The 18,551-nt window shown below is 45.6% G+C and overlaps 1 protein-coding gene across 1 annotated transcript; it reads right to left on the bottom strand.

Annotated features, from left to right (window-relative positions):
- Positions 1 to 1,820: 1,820 nt before the first annotated feature.
- LOC144739454 (regulator of G-protein signaling 12-like) lies at positions 1,821 to 9,650 on the bottom strand. The gene is given in 7 exon segments (XM_078622407.1): positions 1,821 to 1,961; positions 1,963 to 2,055; positions 6,840 to 6,969; positions 7,069 to 7,847; positions 8,062 to 8,292; positions 8,592 to 9,139; positions 9,182 to 9,650. Coding segments are annotated over 7 exon segments (2,391 nt in total).
- Positions 9,651 to 18,551: the final 8,901 nt, after the last annotated feature.

Below are 18,551 nucleotides of genomic sequence, written 5' to 3' on the forward strand. Positions count from 1 at the left end.
TCGTTTCTTCCTCAGCCCAACACAAAGGCTTCTCTGTTTACAGACATTACCGCATGTGCAGCAAAAGAAAAAGGCCTAACGACCGGAAGAAAAAGGTAGAATAAAGACAGAAGCAGGGTCGGGGGAGAGGAGGGGGAGAGGAGAGGAGAGGAGAGGAGAGGAGAGGAGAGGAGGGGCGCAGGAAAGAAGAGTGGAACCCTACAATGGTTGGAGCTGCCAGTGGCATACATCTACCCCTGTTTGAAACCCAGTGGAACCAACCGGTGCCTCACGCTCGGCTCTGGGTGGGATCGTCATAACCGGTTACCAACCTGACATTTCTCCAGGGAATCATTTCTGTGATTGTATGTGTTCAAGCTGCTGGCGATGAAGTCAGTTGAGCATGTGGCCTATTTAGTCTTTCTGGGTAAAAACAGTGGCTCTATAATAAATGAGTCTTTCTTCATAACTCATATGGTTCAGACGTGCATCCATACTGAATGGAAATTTGATATCAGTTAATAATGCCCAGGGCCCCCGCTGAAAACTTCCAGAATGATCCTTTCACTGTAACAGTCACATGTATATCATTTTATTTATTATTATTATTATCGACTCCAGCATGAACCAGATGATGATGATGGTAATTCTGCGCATTGTTTTAAATCTCTGAGAGTTTCTTGCTTTTTTTGCTTTAACATTTTTATTCTGTGTTCAATGTTTGACACCTCACACCAAAACAACAACGACAAAAAACGTTTGGTACCTTCACGTATAATTTGATAAAAACAGATTCTCTCGGAGTCTCTGACGTTTGTGTCACATCGACGGCGTAGGGCCCACCTCAATGTGTTGCCTACTATGTAGGGTACGGCGTAGGACAGTCGGGGACGGCGGGTAGGTGACAGTGTTGGATGCTCTCTAGAAATGTAACTACGCATCACAGTGACTCGGATCTCCGTTGATTGGACTGTTTGTGTGACGTGACGTTCCTAGCTCTCGTTGCAGTTACTGCATTTACAAGGTCCACTCGGTTCCTGTCGCTATCGCTTGAAGGAAACAAAGAAAACCTCTTGAGAATTGGAAAAAACAGAGACGCGGCAGAAGGGTCTGAGTCTAAGTAAAAATGCCCTCATAGGGCATACATTCATTTAGCACAGACGCAGAAATCCATTCATCACATATCCATGCATGCTTATTTCTCTACCATAATGGAGTTTTGGTTCCACCTGATGGCTTAATAGACCTAGAGGGGTGAAGGCAAATATCTAAACAGTACCATCAGTAACTATAAGTTTTTTTTTTTTTTTTTTTTTTTTAAACGATCCTTTGGTCCACTATCACCACATGGCTGCAGAAGTCACTCATCCACTTGTCACAATTTTTCCACTGTTGTTTAGTCAACTATTAGATAACTCTCACTGGAATAAAAAAGAAGGCTGAACTAAGTGGCTTTATTGTTTGTTGCAAAACTCATGTCTCTCAAATGACTGCTTATTTCCTGCAGCTAACATTCAGAACCAAAGAAGGAGTTTGCCCTTGTGTAGCAATAAATTCAGCAATACAGTAGCCGTTCAGTGGAAAAGCTGCCCCACAGGCAAATGGGACTGCATGCATCAATTAGAAACCACAATCATCTTCGAAACATCTTCAAACTCCGCCCCCCTTCCGACACAGAGAAAACTGATTTATCTCTTCAAGACTGGACTACAGCAGCGGGTTCCTCTTTGGGATTCCCGTATCCTGACAAGAGTCTGTACACATCCTGTCCCCTCCTGCATCCATTAGAAAATCCTGCTGCCCCTCCATAAATGCCTAAACGGACAAGCACCTCACTACCTTCAAGAACTCCTCACTCCACAGTCCTCCACCTGCCGGTGTGTGTGGCTGAAGTCGGCAGATGGATGTCGGTGCACGACCGGTACCCCGGTCTGGGCGTAATCATGCGTCCCTACCTCCAGGTCGTCCAGAGAGCGTGCCAGGGCTGAGACGTTTGGAACGGCCAAAGGAGCGTCTGGCTGACGAGCGCTGGGGGAGAGGAGGGAACCCCATCGTCAGACCTTGGAACCGGCCACCCTGAGGAGAGGAACGACACAGATGAACACACATGCAGCAGTTTGTCGACAGCAGGGCTGGGAAAGCCCATTGGAAAACAGAACTGGAAACTACTAATTGGTAGAAACTATTTCAGGGAGATGGGTCAATGTTTGAATTTACAGCAGCATCAACACTGACGACTGTCCAACTGCTTTAGAATCATAATACACCAAACACATCAATTAACAGCATTATCATTCATTCACATAATAAATAAGGACCCCAACAATAACATTGTTATCCATTGTATATCCATAATTGAATTGCAAATTTGTGTCCGGTAATGTAACTGATTTCATTCATTTTTTTTTCAGCTTTTATTATTACGCACACATTTGCTTATTTATTGCTGTCCAGGGTTGCATTGATATTTAACTGTGTGTTGATGACGGGTGATTGGGACCAATGCACACAAGTCTTCAGCACAGATTCTCAGTGGGGTTAAGGTCTGGGCTGTGTGGGGCAGACAATCCATGGGTGAAAATGTCTCCTGCTCCCTGAACCCTTCTTTCACAGTTAAAGCCCGTTGAATCATGGCATTGTCACCTTTGAATATCCTCTTGGATCAGAAGAAAAACATCGATTGGAAGATGATTGGAGACACATGTATGGACTGAAGTCAGAATTCTGAGTTTAAACTTTACTTATTGCTGTCACTCCTTTGTATTTCATTACATGTGTCCTGAATCTTCATCCGTAGGTCAGTGTATTCAGGTAGTCTCTGCTCCAGGCAGTGTGTACCTAACACTGTTACATGTTTGCCTTTTTGAGTGTTGGTTCACAAAGACAAAACAATATCAATGTCTTTTCCTCAGATAACCACTCAGATGTGTGCTGGCCTGTGGGTTTGTTGTGTTCCACCTTAAGGGCTTTATTTTTTTTCCACTAAAATGTTAAATTCCACACGTCAGACACAGGCATGTGCAGTGCGGTGTGTGTCTTTGCAGCAGCACATTGGACTGAAGATGACCCTGAACCTACAATCAGACACGCACAAACACATGCTGACAAAACATAAAGGGGAAGGAGCTCTTGGGTTTCAATCAGGTGGTTTAATTACACAGTTGTGTAATACTTGAATTAGGGAATAGTGCAGAAAAACACACTGACTGAGCTGGTGATGAGCTGTATCTACACTGGATTGTCACAATTTATTGCTAATAACCATCTAATATTAATCACTGCAAAAGTTCACAATCTCACTAGGAATGTTTGTCTTATTTCTATTTTCTTATTTTTATGTCAAAATGTCTAATTTCCAGTCCAAAAATAAATTAACACTTAAAACAACACATATTCCCTGAAAAAAAGTAACTTGTTTTTCGACAATCTTTACTTGTTTCAAGCAAATTTCCACTTGAAAAAGTAGATACTGGCAGATCTTTATGTCTAAAAACAAGTTACTTTTTCAGATGATGTCTAATTTTGAGTGTAAAGAGATTCTTATGACTAGAAATGAGACATTTTGACCCGAAATAAAACAGATATTCTTGGTAAGGCTTTTTGAAATGAACTTTGTTCCACATTTGTAACAGAAATGATCAGGAAATAAATCCATCCCAGGGAGGGGGGTAACATAGAATCTATGTATTAACTTATATAGACTCCCTGATGTATGTCCCCGAGGTTTCTCTCTCCTCTTCTATTCCTCCTCATTTAGTTCACATTCCATATAGTCTTCACACTCCTATAGATATCCTTGTTGAGTCTGCTGAAAACCTGGTAAAACACAGCTGCTTTGTGTGCTGTCTCTGGCAGCTCTAGGAAGTCCCTTTTCTGATACAGTGTTGAACTTGGAGATATATATCACCAGATGTTGCCCTTTTCTTCTAAATCCTATTTGTGCAATAACTCTGAAAATGATATAAATTCACCATTCACACACAAGTCCCTTATTTTATATATTCCCTTTTTGTAGGATCATGTTGCCAATAGACTGTTTTCTTCCTGATACATACAGCCAGGATGGCCTCTTTGGTAAGGCTGGTAAGATTTAGAGTTTTTTGCCGTGATCACACCGACGCTTGCTTAAGTGCTGCAATCTAATAATGAAGAAGCAGACCTGCGTTGCCATGACAAGTCAATTCAGTCCACAATGAGCTTTCAACTCGAACAGATAAACTCTCCTGACTAACAAATGTCAGCAAAGCTCATCTGCTCCTACAAGTGGAAGAGAGCAAATATCAACAGGCCCCAGTGGGCTGATGATGAATTAATCAACGATAACAGCCACCAGGGCAACGTGTGACACGTGTTGATTGGTGGAATTTCATCAGGAGACGTGCAGCTGTGTTGCCTGGATACTGAGTCAGCTGTGTGTAGGTGTGTGTGTGTGTGTGTGTGTGTGTGTGTGTGTGTGTGTGTGTGTGTGTGTGTGTGTGTGTGTGTGTGTGCGTAAGTGTGGAAGAGAGAGCGAGAGAGAGACTGATAACAGTGAAGAAAGGTGGTAAAGTGCAACAGAAAGGTTTTGATCAAGTAAATTTTGAGGCAAAATTAAACTAAAACTGAATTTATGCTTCTCTGAGCAAACACACACACACGCACACACACACACATCAACAGCGCTTTCAACATCAATACACATCACCAGACACATATTATTATAATATTAATGAAAAATGTAAAGATGATCTATCTATCTATGGACAGATCAATAGATGACGTCAATACAAAAAAACGTGTAGAAGACGCAACACGTCCACAGTTCACTTCAAGATAGAGAAGCAGTGCCACCTGGTGGTAACTTTTGGGGTATTGCTGTTGAAATGTAATTGGTAGCATCATATTAAGTGTGAGGAACTGCATACATCACATGTATTTTCACACGTTGCCTGTGCTGTGACAACCAACGACGGCCTTCAAAGCTCTGTGTCCTCCGCCTGCGGATAACATCCCTTCCTGGGTCTGCTTGTGAACACTTCCTCTGATTGTCCCCCGACTACTGCGTGAACATGTTTTTTAAGAGCCTTATTGTGGAGGGGGAGGGGGACGCCATCCTAAAGGTAGAAACCCTTTTTTCTGCACCATCTTCGCAGTTAGTGAAACATGCTACAGAAGGAATCCAGTCAGCCTGCACTGACCCTCCTACCTGCTCCTGCGTGCTCCATGAACAATAGTGGAAGTTAATAATTAACAATGCAACAGGGAATTTACTCTCACTACATAATGAAACGGTTGTCATTTCCTGTTTCTATTCATTGACAGAAATACAGCGGAGGAAATAAGTCTCGAACATGTCGACATTTTTCTCTTTAAATCTATTTCTAATGGGGCCACTGACGTGACATTGTCACCAGAGGTCAGTAACACACCAAGTAATCCACAAATACAAATACTAATAAACGAAATAAATGTTCAACAACATGTGTATATGGAACGTGGAGATGTTAAGAGAGAAGACACCAGCAGGGCCTAAAAGTGCATCAGTGAGTTGACAATAAATCATTGTATTTTACATAAGTACAACTCCACCATGAGGGTATAACTGATGACTAACACGATGACATCAGCTCCTGGGGAGTTTCTGTGTGGAGGGTGCATGTTCTCCCCGTCTGGATTCTCTGGCTTCCTCCCACCTCCAAAAAGCATGCTGAGGTTTTGAATGTGAGTGTGAATGGTTGTCTGTCTTTACATGTTAGCCCTGCAATGAGGTGGTGACCCCTGCTGAGACCAGCATGAGCCTTTAACAGGAGGAAACAGACGATGACGAATGATTCAAGAGGTTGAGACAATTTACTAAATGTTCAGATAATCTTGTTAGAAATGTGGAGAAAAAAAGGCAGGGACTTTCCTACATGTGCTATGGGAATGTAGTCTGACAACTACCTCTTTGGGGTGAAAATAATAGAACATGTGGGGAAGACTCTGGAGATAGATATTCCCTTTAATTCCCTTTAAGACAGTTAATCAACCTCAGTTCATTCATGTGACCTTTGTTCTGTTCCCATCTTGTATTGTACAGGGGTTCTAGAGGAACAGACGATGTCTGGTACAAACCATTCAGGTACAGCTCAAATGATGATGTCGGTCTCTACACTTTACGAATGCAGCGAGCAGAGGATAACGATTGATTCCTGGTGCTTTGGACCTTTGGACACTTTCCACCACTACCAGTAACACCTGAGCAGAAAAAAACACACCATCTGTGTGGTGCGTTTGCTCCACACACACACATGCTCTGCTGGAACCAGTGAGACTCATCATTTGAAACAGGTGGTTCTCAGGTCAAGGCAGATGTCTGGTTGGTGCATAATACATGATTTGATACTGGAGCAGTGGGAATAAATAACTTATAAATACACTTGGATTAGGTCTGGGGAGGGAGCCAGCTGCTGCTCACATTAGTCAGCGTGCTCCACGTAGGTTCTGCTCAGGTGAACGTAGGGCATGGAACTTTCACACCAATGAAAAGTTTGACATCTCAGTGAGAGAGAAAGTCTGTTTGCAGGGTTAAATGGGAAAGGAGAGACGGTGAGAATGTGCTGGAGATGAGCACAGAAGGATTTATAGCTCAATAAACTGCCTTCTTGGACAGCGCCTGGTCAGAGTAGATTTCCACAGGAGGACTATGTGATGGGGGGGGGGGCTACCTGGAGCCCAGCGTTCTCATCCAGCGGTTAGTTTTAACACTGCTCTTCCAAAACGTGGAAGGCGAAGCCAGTTAGTGGTTTATAGTTTACGCCAGCGTCAGTGGAACGACTGATGAAAAATGTGTGATAGACAAGAAGACTAAATATACTTTTATAACTTTGACCCAAACTTACTTTTTTCTCTGCATCCTTGGCATTTCCTCGTCTCTTGTCTCGGTCGCTTCTCTCTGCCCTCGTCCTCTCCCTGTCGCCTGCACCAAACAGCTTCTTGGCCCACTCGTCTTTCTGAACAGCCAGCCGGTGGCTGTGGGACTGGGGATGTAGAGGGGGAGGAGGCGGAGGAGGAGGAGGAGGAGCAGGCTGGCTCCCTCCAGGTGGTGGCAGGTGGTCTCCAGGCGCCAGCGGAGCCCGGTAACGGTCAGCAGGGATCTTATTCATGGGTGGAGGAAGGGTGCTGCAGTTAGCTGAGGACCATCCGTCGGTGGACTCAGCGTACGACTCCTGGTCGCTGCTCAGGCCCTGGAGGTGGGTGTGGTGGTGCTGCTGATGCCAGTCCCTCAGGACATGGACTGGCAGCCAGCGCTGAGGTTCCACCCCTCCGACTCCGACTCCGCCTCCGCCTCCGGCTCCTCTCTTATCTCCTCCCCATTTCCCCGGTGGGTAGTGGTGTGGGTGGACCCCTCGGGAGTGTCGGCCCGCGATGTCAGGGTGAGCCAGCGGGAGAGGGGGCGGGAGCTCGGCCAGATGCGGGTCATGGCGGTAGTGTCCGTTCCTCAGAGCTGGTGGAGGAGGTGGAGGGTGAGAGGCTGCTGCCCCCAGGGTGGGGCTCCAGGCCTGCTGGGACGGAGGTGGGCTGTCCCAGTGGCGAGGCCCAGACACATGCGTGTGATTCGGGGGACCTCCAAGGTCTACGAGGAGCACTCTGTTGCTCTTCTCCTCAGGTAAGAAGTTGCCGATGCCACTGTCACTATTGCTGCTGGTACTGTGGTTCTGCTGGACGTCGTTGTCTGGGTCATGAAAGGCCCGGGCCCGGACCCCCTCGATGTTGTCCCCCATGTCCCTGTAGAGCACAGAGACAAACTGGAGGAGAGGCTGAGAGCTGGGTGGGAATTCCAGGCAACCTCCAGTGTCTGGATCCGGGGTGCACTCAAAGCCAAACCGTCTGGCCACGCCCACATGGACCTGAGAAAACACCAAGCACATGTCAAATATTTGAAAAAAATAACATCTCCTTTAGCTGCTGATGAAGGTTCATTAACAAGCTCAGAACAACAGTAGTTGCTGTAATAAAAGTAGACACGTAAAATCCCCCAGTTTGACGATCCCTTCATTCATTCATTCATTCATTCATTCATTCATTCATTCATTCATTCATAATGTCCTTCTGTGTTCCCACCTGGTGGTGACAGAGGTCCGGGTCCACGATAAACACGTGACACGAGGTTCTCAGTCCGGCCTCTTCATAATGTCCATTGCTGAAGTGATCGTCGTCTGTGGCCTGCATCGTGACCAGTCCGAAGAACCGCCGGTCGTCAGGACAACAGGCGCTGAAGGCCAGTTTTTCCGCAGGATAAGTGGCTAGTATCTGACCTCTGTCGCTGCACAGACGCACACTGTCGTGCATCACCTGGGAAAACAGTTAATGAACGCTGAGACGTGATAAAATAGGCTAATGACAATATAACGAATGAAAGGGAAAATGTACAGATTCTATTTAAAGGACTTGTAACTAAGTACAACTGATTACTTTTCATCATCATAAGTCATTCACATACAAAATAATGACAAAAATGTGTTGACAGAAAAGTGATGTGCGATTTTGTAATTAAATGTTACATTAACGAGACAAATTTCCTGTTTGTCTCTGATTAGAGGACATTAGAATTCAGCTGGAACCGTGGTAGAGTACCAAACTCTGACTCTGACCTTCATAAGCACCAGTGAATGGATCTTCTGCTCAGCCCTGAGGCGCCTCATGCTGCCTCTGATGGCTTGCAGACTGTCATTCTCCAGGCTCGTGCCTGTGGGGGCCAGCTCAATGGAGCCCAGGTAGCCGACAATCATGCCCACATTCAGGATGCCCTCGCTGGGCTCGAGGACCAGGTCCCTCCCATCTGCTGCATGTACATGCTGCTCCTCCAGCTGGTGAATGTGGAGATGATGGAATTCTGAATCCAGGAAGACCGAATCATCATTCAGAACTTGAGCCATCTCTTCCTCAGAGAGAAGGATGGGGTTGCTCTGGGAACGGGAGGAGCTATGATGTGAGCGGAACTCTGGCTCAGACACCGGACGCGGTCTGGAGGAGGAGGAAACCGCCGGTCTGTCCTTTTCAGAGCTGCTGGATGAATGGCTGGAGTTCTCAAAAATCATGTTAAAAATGCCTCCGGACTGCAGCTCTGCCACCACCTTCTCCGCACGGTTGATGCCCAGCTGCTTGGAATCCAGTTTGGGTCTCATCCAACCCGCACGGCCTCCACAGCCGGCCCTGCTGTTGTTGTTGTTGTTCACACTGCTGTCGTAGAAAACATCCAACTCATCGTCGCTCGAGCACGAGTCCAGGTAAGACGCTGCCGCCGCGTTGCTGCTGTGATGACGGACTCCTGAGGTGCGTTGGTTGGGATGGTGCCGCCTGTGGCGCTCTCCCTCGGCGACGACCAGCTTCAAGACGCCGGAGCAACGTCCAATCAGCTTGACCACATCTTCATGCGACGCCTTGGAGACGTTGATGTCATTGACTGAGAGGATGTGGTCTCCTGAACGCAACCCCACATAATCCGCAGGGCTCCCTTTTAGGATGCAGCTCAGGACACAAGGGCTTTGGCCTGTCAGAGTAAAACCATACCCCGTCCTTCCTCTTGCCACCTCAACAGCCCGGATTCGCCTCTGCTGGACAGAGGAGGAGGAAGGAGGAGACGGAGGCCTGTTGAGTTCACTAACAACGCATGGCCGTCTCCTTGACGATGCGTCCGCTTGCTTGATCATTGTGCCTGAGAGTCTTCTCTTGCCCCACTGCTGTTGTCAGTTTCAGTCAGTCATTACAGTCTCCGGGACACAACGTACATCCACAGCCTGTCTTCTGGTCCGACTATGAAAGAACAAGTCGCACTGAATGAAGGAGATGCTTCTTGGCTACTGTAGTCGGTCCATTCTGGTGTTACCATCTTCCAGTCTTCAAACTCTGATACCTGCAGCACGACAGGACAAATCACATTCAGTCAGAGACGTTACTGAAGGAGTGTCCTTCACCTCAATGGTCGGACACATATCGCACCCAAAAAGAACGCGACGGTCGTAACAGGAAAACAACAACGCTGTCAAGTCAGTGTCATCACACTCGCAACTTAAACATTTTGTCATATAGGATTTGATAAATGCTGCCTCCAGAGATGTTGAAAAGTGCAGGTACACTTCTAACACCAGTCAGTTTGGGAGAAACCTGGTTTTGGACTGAAATGATTTCCCTGAGACACAACCAAGATGGCCGCCGCTGAGACTTTGCCCCTGTCCTGAACCAACTTCTTACTGTAGTTCTATCGACGAGTTACGATTGTAACTGTGGTTCTATCGAAACAGAACATCATTCACTGGTAAATTCTGGTCTGACATTGTTCCCTCACACCCGCCAGCTCCATTACAACTTTACTACAGTATGTTAGCGTGTATTACAGTATGTTCCAACAGCCCTGTGATCTTCTAATGCAGATGACCACACCAAACAACTGTAAATCCTCTTTACAAGTTACATCAAGCTACACCCTAACAACAACCGCTGGAGAAACCACGTTTTAATCTACGTTTTAAGCTATGAACGGGGACGTACACTGCACACAGGTTAGTGTAGGTGTAGCTATCGCCATGTTGAACAGACGCACCTGTACGGACTGACGTCAGAATGCGTCAGTCCAGCGTTCTCAAAGCGGAAGTGCTGACACACCTGGCTCAGGTAAGCTCCACATACACCACCTGTCTAGTGTAACTCAGCTTTTATATTCTTCTTTGAAACGTTGCTGTTGTCTTTTAGTCGTTGTTAATTAATTGCAAAAGAACGTTGCATTCACTGAATGTTAGGAATTGTAGTTGAAACGGGGTGCGGGGGGGACACGCTAACCGTGTCTGAGATCGAGTTAGCATTAGCTGGCTAATGGCGGTGGATGGGGGGTGTTGCCAACTATGCGCTTGGGACGTTACACGGATGCACGAAGAGTACACGTTTGATTCTCTTGGTTCACAACTTTGAACAGTTCGGTCTGGCCGACCGTCACTGACGCTGCCGTGGTGCAACCACCCGTGCTTCCACGGTAGCCCCGCCCCCTCCCCTTTGGAATGGCGCCGTAACTTTGGCAACGGCGGCGTACACAAGACTTTCTCCGCCGGTTATTGGCTCATCACAGTGCCAATCACACGGAGAAAAGTTATGTGGATAAATGGTCTAGAGTTAGATTGAGAAATCGCAAATAAAGTATCAACAGTTGTTTATTCCAACTGGTGACGAGACGTCGCGGGGGCAGCGGGCCGTGTGCGCGAGCGGAGAAATACGTCAAAGTACTGCATCGACTGGTTTCAGACCGGGGAGAGGTCGGCGGCTGGACATGAGAGCTGTGTGTGTGTGTGTGTGTGTGTGAGAGAGAGAGAGTTGTAAAACAGGGACAGCGACATTAAAAGGTGGATGTGGGTCGCACTCATGTACCGACCGAGTGGTGGCGAGGGGTTTTAACCGAGCGAGAGGAACTTACGTGTCGTCAAGCGACGGTGCCGGGGATGTTGTCCGGACAGTTTCCATATTCTCGTAGCTAGGGTCAGCTAGGTAAACTCATGGAGGATGGGTAAACAAAAGAAAAAGGCTGCACCATCTGGCGAAGTAGCCTTAGGAGGAGGAGGAGGAGGAGGAGGAGGAGGAGATGAGAGGGGAGGTGTGTTTAGAGAGGAGGAAGGGGCTCAGGGGCAACAAAAAAAAAAAAAAAATCTCAGCCTGTTCATATCCTGCCAGACCTAATACAGTCTTAGATGTGATGGTGGTGGAAGCTGACATACTTCACAGCACAAGAACCTATGGAGCCAGCAGGGTTGAGCTTTGAAGGGGGGTCCGCACCTGGACCCAGCGTGGTCCACGGGCCACACGTTGACAACCACCTACTGTGAGAATTCCCTGAAGGAGAATCTAAATAGTTTACTTAAAAAAAGATGACTGATTCAGCAGACTCTAGCTACAGTTTGATGTTAGTTTCATCGATTTACCTCAATAGACTTACAGTGCCTGACAGAGACAGACGCCGACGAAAAAATAGCGACTTCGGTGGAGGTAATAATAATAATAAACCCACCAAACTATCTTCATGTTTGTGTATACAGATTAAAACACTAACTCTGATGTAATTGCATTTCCCGACTTTCTGGACAGTCTAAAATCACAGATAACAGGATTAATCTTTGGGAAGTGTTTGCAGTTGCTTAGCACCTGTGGATGGATGAACCAGATGGCAGCTGTCTGCTAATCCTGTTAATACTTCTAATAATCACCCATCCATCCTAATGGTGCTGTAAAACGGCCTCTGACTGAGCAGACTGTACAGAGCAATGAGCTCAGGGTACAACATGTAAGAACTCAGCTGGGAAAGTTACTTTAGGGATGTAATTGTTCATAATTACAAGTTACCCTGTTTCAAATGTAATGTTACTTCCACCTTATATTCTACATTAATGATTTATAAACTGGCGAATGTGAATGTGGTAACTAGGGATTATTTATTAGTGGAAGAAGGGTTATAGCAAGAAAAAATAAAACATGGTGTCTTCCTACTCCTTTTCCAACATGGGTTGTTTCTAAAAATGTTTCATGTTCAAAATTCAGCGGCATTCATTCAGTGCAATCAGTTACATTTAATGATGTATGAATTTAGAATAAACACGCAAGTGTTTCACGTGTCAGTGTTGCTGCTGGGAGTTCAAACTTCTTTAAAAATCACTAAAAACAAACATGTAAAAAAAGGGAACAATTTCTGCAAAACCCTAGGCAATGTTTCAAATATAAAATATTATGAATATTGTAACAAGTATCTGTTTCCAGTAATGTAACTCAGTTGTTTATTTCGTAATTAAATTACATAAGTTACATATACCGAATGGATCATGGAGTCAGTCAGTTGTCTCCATCAATACGATCATATGTATTTACAGTTTTCACATCATTCATAGAACATGCTGCAGTGTGTGTCAGTGGTCATTTGTTTGACAGGAACTACATCTTCCCTGTATCCAAAGACGTAGCAGTTCAACAGTATATACATATTCTGATTTTTCCAACTTGCCAGACAATGACAGCAAGAGTAAGAATTATAAACCACAGAATTAACTTAAACATCTTTAAATAATTTATTCAAGTCTACAACAGACCATAAAGTGTGATTAATCTCTTTAAAATATTCATTAACTGAAATACAGGATCTTACATTTGTTTTACAGTCAATTGTAAAAACAAAAAACAACGTACGTGTATCCAGGTTCAACAGGCAGTCCAGGAATCATTCTCCTTCTCAGTCTGTGCAGAATACTTTCCTGATTTCTGAAGCAGTGTATTTGTACAACGAGGGGAACGAGCCGATTGGTAATACAGGAACAAACCAACCAGATGAACATAATCACTGTCCCCAAACATGTCCCAAACCTACAGATTTTCTTGTAATCGTATTACCCCCCTGCAGGGAACCCCGGTCAGTCTCTGCATTTCTTATGGCTGGCAGGTGGACACAAAAAAAAAAAATCTGTTGTATTTACTCTATTTGAAGCAGCAAAATCTCTTTTCTCAACACGAAACTCAGTTCTGAGCAGCGCCGTCAAAGGAAACCAGTCACATTGCTCATTTTTTAAGTGGGTGTGTTTGGCGTACAAATGCGTCACTTCTCCGTACGGTCAGTTCTTGCATATCCAGAAAACAGCTGACATGAGTTGTGCTAGGTGTGTTAAATACGCTGCACAGACAACTACCAATTTAAGCAGATCACTTAAAGCTCCACAAAATACAGAAAACCACAGACGGCACTCACAAGCGACCATCGGATTTGTCCGAGCTGCTGTGTGTCGCTATGGTGACGAGGCTTCCTTTGGATTGTGTTGCATCGCTTTCAAACAATCATGGCAACTGTACCCATGGAAATAAACAGTAGTGCTGCGCATGCTGTCGAGCATGCAGTTTGGTGTCGAGGACAGATTTTTTTTTTTTTCAGGCCTCTTACTCAGAGGACACAACTCCAATTTCAAGTCTCTGTGGTCCTCTGCTGTTCCACATCCTGAAATCCTCAAAACAGTGTCACACAACCTGTCTGTTTTTGTAGATATAACACGGCTGACATGCACCATGGCTTTCCTATTTCTTTACAAGACACTCCATTGAAAGACTATACACCACATCTTAGCATTAAAAAATGGAATGAATATATTTTTAAAAAAGGACAGACAAGTTTGATAAAATCTGAATCCTGCTAAAGACAATTCTTTGCAGAGCGAAAGTTCGCTTTCCTTTGTCTTATTGATAAATGGGCCGTTGAAAACAACCAACTTCCTCCGGCGGCATTAACAACGGAAGTGGTTGGTTGTTTCATTCAGGAAGCAACAAATAAAAACTACTTGGTTCTGTTCTGAAACAGTTCAACACGTCTGCTGGTCAACTGCTGTGGCTCGTACTGATCGTCCTCACGTCACGTTTGTAGCCCTCAGAATAAAACCATGACAGGAAGTGGACATTCCTGACTCCCACTGAAAATAGATGCACTGTGTTTTAAATAGATACTTTCAGTGCCCCCCCCCCACTTGATTACATCACAATACGAGTCCTGACAAGAAACTAAATTCATTTGTTTCACATCCATCGTTTGTCCTGACGTATGATTGCAAAGGTGCTGGATGGAAAGAAGTGTTTGTGGCGCCATCATCGACCATCACCTTAAAACGGTCATTCTCCATCAGACACGGTCTTCTAATGATTAACACATCTGTGCTGGTGGTGACGTTCTCTTCCTCCCTTGTGTTGCAGTGTAGGTCTGCTGCTGCCGTTCTTTCTTCTCCCTCCATCCTCTGGGCCTGCGGCTCTCACAGTGTGGTATCCTGGTGCAATGCCTGCAGGCAGCCCAGCAGCTGGTGGTAAGGGCTTCCTGGTGCCGCAACCGTCTCAAAGACCGACTGGAAGGCCCTGCGATCCAGCTCGTCGTCAATCTGATGCCGGTAGAAGTCCATGGCCACGAGGCAGAACAGGTTGACGTCCACCACCTCGCTGGAGCCCATTCTGCTGATCACGTGGGGCAGACTGGTCAGAGGTTAAGGACAGACAGCAGAAATACAATTCACAGGGTGGGTGGACAATGTTTCCTTTTGATTACAGAAAAAGTATCAAAGATTTTAGTAGTTTCAGTTCAAATACGGGCTGCAGCTCTCTGGAGGCGCCCAAGAAGAAAACATGATTAGCACTGATATTGTCCAAATTTAAGAACTAGACATGAATGAACTGCATTTTCAAATGTCCATATTTGAAGTATTCTAAAGTAGGGAGTTACTTTTCACCCACTCTACATACTATGCTGTTAATGCTTCCCCCTTATGGTCAAAACAACAGTTGACTAGAGAGGTTATTAGTCAATGTGATTTTAATTGGTCCATGGGAGAAAAAAAATAAACTATTGGGCGCTGCATCACATCAAAATAAACTTTTTTCCTGTAACATATTAGGACTTTAATTTGTAAGGAAAAGCACTGGATAATTGGGTTAGTGAAAGAGCAGCGGAAGAACAGATTTCCGTTCCGTCAGACAAGGATACAGAGCTGAGATCCACTGGGAGGTGGAGGCCGACACAAAGAAGCAGGAGAGGCTCCACATGGCCATGGCCACCGGTGTCCTCTGAGTGAAGTTGGACAAGGACAGCAGCACCCAGTCGCGTACCATGGATGACTGGCCTGTGGCATGGAGGGTCTGAAAAACCTACGCAGCAGACAGGTGTCATGATTTGATACAAGGGCAAAGGAAAAAGATGGTTTTACAAGACTACACCCCAAGGGTCAAATCCGCTTCACAACTATGATTAGATCATGAACAGTTCCTGGAGTTTGAGTGTGTTTTGTTGCAAAAAAACCTGAGGAGAGCCGAGCTGTGCTGGAACTGCAGTGGGGAGTGATGACATTTAATGCCATGTCAGCAACACCAGCTATTTCTTAGCAGTCCAAAAAACATTTGAGACCAAAATAAAGAAACAAAAGAACAAACGGCACGACAAATATTACGACATACTAAAGTCAACAGAATTTTAAGACATTGTGTGGTCACTGCTGGCCGCGACCCCCCCCCCCCCCAACCCCAAAAACCAGAACATCTTCCCCCTTTGTCCAGTGTGGTGAACTGTTCCTCAGCACATCTGAACGGGGGACATGGGGGCTCAAAGCAGCATTATTGTCAAGACAACCGCCCACTGAAGCAGTTAACAACAAACCAAATAAGGTGCATGTGAGGCTCCTAGTGAGGGGAACTATGAGCATGGAACAAAGAAGAGCTTTGTTGCAACACTCTGAGGCCCGGCTGAATTATTTGATCAGACGTCTGACTTCTCAGTCAAACCTGTGCTGCTAAAGTTCAGTCAGCGAGACACGACACTGCTTTGTGCCCAGGACTCCTGCTCAAAGTTTTTACCGGCCAAACAGCTGACACTAACACTAACCTGCCTTGCTATTTTGCTGATTTCCTTTGTTGACCTCAAGCAGTAACAGCTGAAAGTGAACAGATCTCGTTACTGCAATAACTACAACAAGCTCTCCATGTTCCACTCACCAATCACCTTTGATTTCCTTGTCAGTGTTTACTGTGACTGGACTGTTTGCTAGTCATACAGGTCAGTGAGAGATGTGGGACAGAAATGTTTATTATGGAGAGTCAACAAGAAACATCTGTCCAATTAGGATGAACAGATCCCAACTCACTAGAGGCAAGTTTTTTAAACCATCACAAACTAATTTTGTCCCCTGTTTTTTGTGGTTTGTCCCCTGTTTTTTGTGGTGATTGGTTTTTGCCTGCATAAAGTTGATAAACTAATAACACCATCTATATGATTTAAAGACAGAAGGATCTCAAACTCAAAGCAAAATAAACTAAATTATTAAACTAAACAAGTGGGTCATGTTTGCTTCCATTAAATCAGGATCTCCAAAAAAAAGGATGTTGCTCTTAAAAGAAATGAAATGTTTGAAATTCATATGTTCCTGCCAACGGTACAACAGACTGCATTCCACTGACTGTAACCCTTATGTGTAGGACGACTATAAATGGGCAGCAGCCCTAAAAACCTTGTATCCATAGCAACCTTTTCTTCAGCAATACTGGAAAAGCCAAAATATTCTGTAGAGCTTTTATTGTAGCACCTTAAAATATTTGTCAGTGTTAACCACCTGGACAAAAACTTCTAAAACAAGTACAAAAACAAAAGTTTACAACACAATATGACCAACAGGAACCCCCGTGTGCCGCCCCCCCCCTCCATCCCTAAAGCAAGCAGCGATGAGGTTTGGGCTGAGTTGACATGAGCCACGTCTTGCCACTGACCTTGTAGACCACTGTGGCCATGAACTGCGGATAGGGCTGCTGATTGGACAGGAACTCCCCCGATGACCTTGTTCATGACATCCTGTGGCGGGAAGAAGTCGTCCAGAAACTGGGGTAAAATCCTGGCCACCACCCGAGCCTCGCTGGGTAAGCCCTTTCGGATCCTGGAGACCAGACAGGTTGTTGTACTATACAGCAGCTGTCACTCTCAAACAACATTTTCCCACAGAGGTCAAAGGTCAAAAGAAGACCGCTGGAAGTATGAGTGTGTGCGCGTCTACCTGTCGAAGAGCACAGAGACCCTCTCCATGGCGACAATGATTGACTCGCTGTCTGGGGCCTGAGGGTCGGAGTGGGGCGGGGGCGAGCGGCGGGGATGGTTTTCTCCTTGCCTGAGGAGAGACCAACATGACCCCGCCGTGACGCCCATCGCCTCCGCTATAGCAGAGCCAGAGTCAACCTGACCTTTAACCCCTGTCACCTCTGAACCCGACGCAAGCACCGCTAAGGACGAGAGGGGGGGGGGGGTGGCACCGGTTGGACCAGTGGGGGAGAGGTTAGAGTGGGAGCAGGGACACCGATACAGACTTAGATGAGAATGTCGTCAACCTGGAAACAGATTTCCTGCAAGTGACTGGTGCTTGTGAGAGCTTGTTTCCTGAGGATACTCCGTTCCTGACGAGCTGCCCCCGCGACCACAATGGGCTCCGGCTCACTGTGCACAACTCTCAGGGCCTCATTCACCAACAAGCGCTTACGCACTAATTTGTGCCGTGAATATGCAAATGCACGATTTACTACATATCTGTGATTCCCTGAACTGTACAAAGAACCTCCTCAGACTACACACACACACACACGCTACTGATCTTTTAGTCTAGAATTGAATCATGAAATGATTAGTTTCATCCACATCACTTACTGTCAAAATTAAAATTTTGAATTTAAAATCCTGTTTAATGTCCCCCAATGTAACAGGTTGTGCTGCAGATGGATATTAGAAAAGTTAAGCTGGAGCCGAAATCAGACCTTCACATTCACTCGGGCAAACTAAGCCCGCACACAGACGCTGTTTTGTGTAGATGCATGTTTTGGCTGATTGTCCTGGATCACGCTGGACATGTGCTTTTGTGAAACCTCTGATAAAAATTGGAAAACACTGCCCTTGCCTTCTCGTTTGGATAGTGAATCTACCATACTTCGATCTGTTTGAAGCCTTGATGTCAAGCGGAACGATGCGAAGATAGGGCAGAATATGATGCTCATCTGCCACTACACTGAGCAAAAGGATTATGGACAATACGCCACAT

Source organism: Lampetra planeri, unplaced genomic scaffold (genome assembly GCF_965212315.1).
Source record: "Lampetra planeri unplaced genomic scaffold, kcLamPlan1.2.h2 scaffold_1504, whole genome shotgun sequence".
In the NCBI taxonomy this organism is placed as follows: Eukaryota; Metazoa; Chordata; class Hyperoartia; order Petromyzontiformes; family Petromyzontidae; genus Lampetra; species Lampetra planeri.